This window comes from Brassica oleracea, chromosome C4 (genome assembly GCF_000695525.1).
Source record: "Brassica oleracea var. oleracea cultivar TO1000 chromosome C4, BOL, whole genome shotgun sequence".
Classification (NCBI taxonomy): Eukaryota; Viridiplantae; Streptophyta; class Magnoliopsida; order Brassicales; family Brassicaceae; genus Brassica; species Brassica oleracea.
The window spans coordinates 8940214-8946386 of record NC_027751.1 but is presented as its reverse complement, the minus strand read 5'-3'; the positions used below and the strand labels follow the sequence as shown (position 1 = coordinate 8946386).

The window sequence follows — 6173 nt, the reverse complement described above, 5'->3', positions numbered from 1 at the left end:
GAACAAATTTTTGACTTCATAATGAACGTAAGACACTTAATAAGGGTTATATAGGTGTTATTCAAACCGCAAAACGTTGTTTTCGGTTTAAAAACCCTATTTCCTCGGAATTTCCTCGGAATATTCCGAGGAAATTCTGAGGAACTAGTGTTTGGGGTTTCAAAATCTCGAATGTTTTTTTATAAACGGATCGATCGATGTATTTATGTCCAAAAACGCATCGATCGATCACTAGTTCGTCGGAATTTCCTCGGAATATTCCGACGGATTGATGTTTCCTCGGAATTCCGTCGGTATATCCCGAGGAAATTCCGAGGAAACCCAAATTTTGGGTTTCCTCGGAATTTCCTCGGAAATTCTTCGGGAAATTCCGAGGATTTCATTTTCCGTCGGAATGTCCGTCAGAATACCGATGTTTTCTTGTAGTGCCTCTTCTGTCTTGCAAGGCAATGTCAGTCCTTATGAGGTTCTGATGAAACAATCACCTACTTACACTGCTCTCCGTGTGTTTGGTTGCAAGTGCTTTCCGCATTTGAAGCCTTATACCCACAACAAACTTGACCCAAAGTCTCTTCTTTGTGTCTTCTTGGGGTATAATGACAAGTACAAAGGATATCGATGCTATCATCCTCCCAAAAAGACTGTCTACATCTCTCGACACGTCTTATTTGATGAACAATCGTTCCCTTATGACGATGTCTACAGACAGTTTCAAAGCTCCTCTACTACTCCTCTTCTGACTGCTTGGCAATCTGGTTTCACTCAGGTTGATGAGGTTCCTCCAGAGGAGTTCTCAATACCTCCACCGGATCTTCCTCCAAATCCAGCTCAGTCTAATGTCTCTGTTGTGACTCCTACAGTGACTGAAGAAGAGCAGCATTCTGGTTCGGAGGACTCGATCTTCTCTGACGATGATTTTCCTCCCCTCGATTCTCCAACTAGTTATGTTCTGGTTGCTGCACCCGTCGTGGATGCTCAACAATATGCATCTCTACCTACGCATTCAATGACTACACAAGCAAAAGCCGGTATCATGAAGCCCAACCCACGGTACGCTTTGCTTACTGTAAAATCAAACTATCCCACTCCAAGAACACTGAAGCAAGCGCTACAAGATGAAGGTTGGACTAATGCCATGGGTACTGAAATGGAGAATCATCGAGTAGCCCACACATGGGATCTTGTCCCTCCACCTGCAGACGTTGAGCCTCTCAATTGTGGTTGGGTTCACAGGACCAAGCTCTGCTCAGATGGCACTCTTGATAAATTGAAGTCTCGGTTAGTTGCTCGTGGTAATGAACAAAAAGAAGGCATTGACTACCTCGAAACGTTCAGCCCGGTAGTCCGCATAGCTACGATTCGAACGGTTCTTCACGTTGCAACAGTCAAGAAATGGTCCATCAAACAGCTCGACGTTCAGCATGCGTTTTTGCACGGTGATCTTAATGAAACCGTGTACATGAAGCAACCGCCTGGCTTCGAAGATTCGTCTCATCCTCACTACGTCTGCAAGCTCCGGAAAGCTATATATGGACTCAAACAGGCACCACGCGCTTGGTTCGATAAATTCAGTTCATTTTTGCTGGAGTTTAGGTTCAAATGCACAACACAGGACCCGTCCCTGTTTGTTTACTTGAATGGTCAAGATACAATGTACCTTCTTTTATATGTCGACGATATGCTCTTGGCTGGGAGCAACGACAAACTTGTTCAGCAGTTGCTTGAAGGGCTGAACAAGGAGTTTCGTATGAACGACATGGGAAGTCTACAATACTTTCTAGGTATTCAAGCACACTTCCACGACGAGGGAGTCTTCTTGTGTCAAGAGAAGTACGCCATGGATCTTCTCACTACGGCTGGGATGATTGATTGTGCTACAATGGCGACTCCTTTGCCTCTTCGTCCGAATCAAGTGCTTGGTCAAGACACAGTTTTCTCAGATCCCTCCTACCTCCGTAGCCTAGCAGGGAAGCTGCAGTATATGACGTTGACTCAACCTGACATACAGTTCGCAGTTAACTTTGTTTGTCAGAAGATGCATGCTCCAACCATCGCAGACTTCACCAATTTTAAGAGAGTTTTGCGCTATATCAAGGGTACTCTACAGTTTGGTATCAATCTCACTGGCGCTACTGATTTCACGCTCCGAGCTTACTCCGACAGTGACTGGTCCGGTTGTCGGGATACAAGCTGTTCTACAGGCGGTTTATGTACCTTTCTTGGTACAAACATCATCAGCTGGTCGGCGAAGAAGCATCCTACAGTCTCACGTTCTTCCACAGAAGCGGAGTATCGTACGATGTCTTATGCAGCTGAAGAGCTTAAATAGCTATCTTGTTTGCTTGGAGAAATGGGTTTGCCTCAACCTGTCACACCGGAGTTATATTGTGATAATCTCTCAGCCTGCTATCTCACAGCTAACCCGACGCAGCACAACCGAACCAAACATTTTGACAATGATTTTCGCTATGTTCGGGAGCGGGTAGCATTGGGTGCTCTTATAGTGAAGAAGATCCCAACGTCTGCTCAGATTGCCGATGTTTTTACGAAATCTCTGCCTCAGAAACCTTACTTTGATCTGCGTTACAAACTTGGCGTAGAGCTTCCTCCCGCGTCAAGTCTCTACGCCAAGTTTGAGGGGGTGTATTAAGGACACAAAGCCCATATCACACAGTGAGGCTTTAGTGTCTCAAGCCCAAGTGAAACCAGAGCCCAGACCTAGTTTCGACTTATCCGTTTTGTCTCTTTCCTCTGTCCTATCTAACGGTAAGAAGATAGAGACGACAGCTGGTCGCTGTACGGTAAAGGTGCAGAGCCAAATCCAGCTACACAACAGATTTGGAGCTCTGGGATCGCGAGCCCTGACGTGTCACTAATCATCATGCCTTCATCATGCTTCCTGCCCTTTAGGGCTTTCCTCGTTTTATATATATACGCTCTTTGTAAACCTGAAGTTGAACATTAATAAAGCATAAGTTTCATCTTCACATTCTATCTCTAAACATTCACACTTATGACCCAAAAGAGAGTAGTTGGCTAGTGGTGAATGGTTTGAAAGAATTGTTGGCTGAGGCGAGATATTCAGTCTGGTCGTACACTGGGAGCTACGGTGGGAAACTGGCTATGTTTTTTCCGAAAACAACAGGTAGAACAAAAGCTATCCGGTGTGCGGAGACTTCGCTAGAAAGACGTCGTCAAGGAAAGGAGATTTGGGGTAAAGTTGAGTGGTGTGATGATGTTTTGGTTGGTGATGATTTTTACGTTAAAAAATCTCTAGATGTTATCGTTTGATGCACTAAGTACTATCCATATTCTTAGGCAAGGTTTTAGTGGACTCTCATGCGCTAGTTAAGCTTGTTATTTGTCATATCAAATTACTAAGTACTAATCTTGTCTTACAAGTAATGTGAGGTGAATCATCATAACATATATAATCCATATGGTTACCTGCAAACGTGTTTACATGATTTTGCGTCTATCTTCATGATGATTAGAGGAACCATACCTTAGTTTGTGTTCCTCAGATAATTGTTCTTGTTATGTAATTCCTCAAACGTTGAGCTAGACTGAAAAACCCGGAGGTTGAAGATATAATTAAACTTCATAATGTTTTAGTCAATCCAAAACTTAACACATTCAAAGATGTTCAATATATACTTATACCTCCTTGACTTGGTCTCTCAGGTTCTTGACTTGTAACCGGTTCTCTGATCTGAACCGCTCTACATTTTGCATGAACTCGTTCATCTCTGAGCATTTTAGCTTGTAATACTTGTCCCTCTCTTGGTCTAACTCCTTTAACTCTTCAACCTCGTTCTTTAGCGTCCCGTAAAACTCAGCAATCGATACATTTATTGATATCATCATAACTATCTAAAAATCAAGAACAGAGCGTAAATATCAACCTCAGTTGCGATCTTCTGGTCGAGCATCAAACATTGGCGTTCTATGGATTGTATGCTTGCGTGTTTCAATGCTAGAATCTGTGATTTCTCCACTTGTAGCCAGTGCCGTCCCAAACTTTTACGTGGCCTAAAGCCTGTCAGAAAATGTGGCATTCTAACGTAACTTTTATCTAAAATTATTAAAAACAATGGTAGTAATAATACTCGAACCCCAAATATAGAAGTTGTACTTCACTTGTTTATCCATTTCACCTACAAACAACTTCATAAATTTTGACCTATAATTTACTTTATATTATGTGGCCTAAAGCTAATGCTTCATGTGCCTTAGTAGAGGGACGGGCCTGCTTGTAGCTCTTTTCTCCACATTAGATTTTTCAAAAAAAAATTCTTTAGATTTTTCAAAAATAAAACCTTTAAAATATAAAACAAATTTTCTTTTTTAAAAAGAGGGGGAGTATAAATTAAGGTTCTAGTTTTCAAATTTAAAGAAATATAATTAAATTAGAAAAAATATTTTGAATTATCTAAGCCCAAAAATTATTAGAGCAGCTCCAACTATGGGCTGCTGGTATAGTTCACAAAATAAACTAGGATAGTACTCGTCGTAGAACGTGGATTAGTATCTTTTTTACAGCACACAAAATATCAAATTTAACGTTAAAGTCATCTGCTTTTTGTTTGGTTATTTGGGTCTTTAATAATATAGGTTTGGTGTTCAAATATAATAACAATATATGTTGTGAGAATACTCTGAGATTTGTATTTTTTGCTTTGTGTAAAAATAATCGTATGTTTAACTTATATTACGAATATTTAATTTCATATTAATAAATTTTGATTTGGAAATTATATATGTGGGATAAACAGAATACATCTCATAAATAATATAAGTTTTTGTTATAATATAGGAAGCTGCGAGATTGTAGTGATATTTGGTTTATTTCATCAAGTTTATGTTCAGTAGTGATCTTTGTAATTTTTTAGTTGTTAGTAAAATTATTAAAACAAATATATGTTAATGTAACAGAATTCTCAAAGTTATATATTATATGTTAATGAAAAATAAAATAGGTCAAAAATTAAAATGACAACATTTTAACAGTAGATAAAAATAGTATTCTAATTTAATTAATAGCTTAGAAAAAAAAATTAAAAGAATAAAGAGAAAGATGAAAAGTTCTAAAAACATTTCAAGAACCATTTAAAAACTTTAAATGACACATGTCATTGAACTATCATTTCATCTATTAAAAAAAAAATCAAAACAAAATTGTGAAACTATAATATATTTTTTATTCTTTTTTAGATCCTTTGACGGTATCAAACCGTTGGGGTTGCTCCTAATGTTTTGGCTTTTTGTGTTTTCTTCTCTCTCCAAAAGCTATTTTAAATGAGCTTACAGTTAGGGTTTTTGTGATTTTCTCTCTGGAGGATAAGTTTGACAATGTCGTCGTCAAAGAAGGAGCAATCGTCAGAACCACCGTCTCTGATTTCGTTACTTCCCGAGGACATCATCATTGACATCTGTTGTGACGGACGTGAGAAGGAACAAATGCGGAAACAGATGAATAAAAACGATGTAACTACGATACAGATATTTAACGTGGTTCACCCCTAGGGCTACGTCCACGGGAAAAGAGAGATCTTATTATTGGAGGCAATATTGAGCTTACAAAGTGCAAGTTTAGAGTTACTTCGAAAACAAGATATATATAGTAGCATCTCGGATCTAAAATCCTAGACTATACGGACTCATGGGCCTAAACCCACGATCATATGTAACATCCATAATAACTTGATGCAACGCTCTTGATGCAACCGAGTCGGTATGATGTACGTGATATAACATCCATCGCCCAGATGTAATATCCAGATTCAAGGCATATCAACAAATCTCCACCTTGACTTGATCCTCCCAATAACAGATGTACCAGATGCACCTTCAAGTGCCAGATGTACCAGATGCGTGTCTCTGCGCCAGATGCGCCATCAGCGCTAAATGTACCAGATGCACTTTCAAGTGCCAGATGCGATATCAACGCCAAATGTACCAGATGTGTTCTTCAACGCCAAATGTACCATCGCTCTCTTTGCCTCAGATGTCCCTTCGGACCAGATGTGTTGCCATGACGGACCAGACGTCCTTTAACGGCCAGATGCTCAACTAAAGCCAGACGTTCGTCATCAGCCGGATGTCCCAACGGACTAGATGTCCCAACGGACCATTGTCCCAACGGACCAGATGCCCCAACGGGCCAGATGTCC

General features: G+C 40.0%; 1 protein-coding gene and 1 pseudogene across 1 annotated transcript; one reads left to right on the top strand and one right to left on the bottom strand.

The window, feature by feature from the left end:
• Positions 1–3291, top strand: part of LOC106338041 — a 13505-nt pseudogene extending 10214 nt beyond the window's left edge.
• A 215-nt stretch (positions 3292–3506) lies between these two features.
• LOC106338040 lies at positions 3507–4152 on the bottom strand. Its single transcript, XM_013777106.1, has 4 exons — positions 4110–4152; positions 3906–4039; positions 3664–3873; positions 3507–3566 (listed from the first exon to the last, which is right to left on the bottom strand). The coding sequence occupies exons 1-4, from the start codon at positions 4150–4152 to the stop codon at positions 3507–3509; spliced, it is 447 nt and encodes a 148-aa protein (XP_013632560.1).
• Between the last annotated feature and the right edge of the window lie 2021 nt (positions 4153–6173).

Excerpts from the sequence above, each read along its gene's own strand:
- LOC106338040 (XM_013777106.1), bottom strand. The coding sequence starts at position 4,152 with ATGGATAAACAAGTGAAGTACAACTTCTATATTTGGGGTTCGA. Across the intron at positions 3,874-3,905 it reads ACCAGAAGATCGCAACTGAG|ATAGTTATGATGATATCAAT; the intron begins GTTGATATTTAC and ends CTTGATTTTTAG. Across the intron at positions 3,567-3,663 it reads TGAGAGACCAAGTCAAGGAG|TCTAGCTCAACGTTTGAGGA; the intron begins GTATAAGTATAT and ends CGGGTTTTTCAG.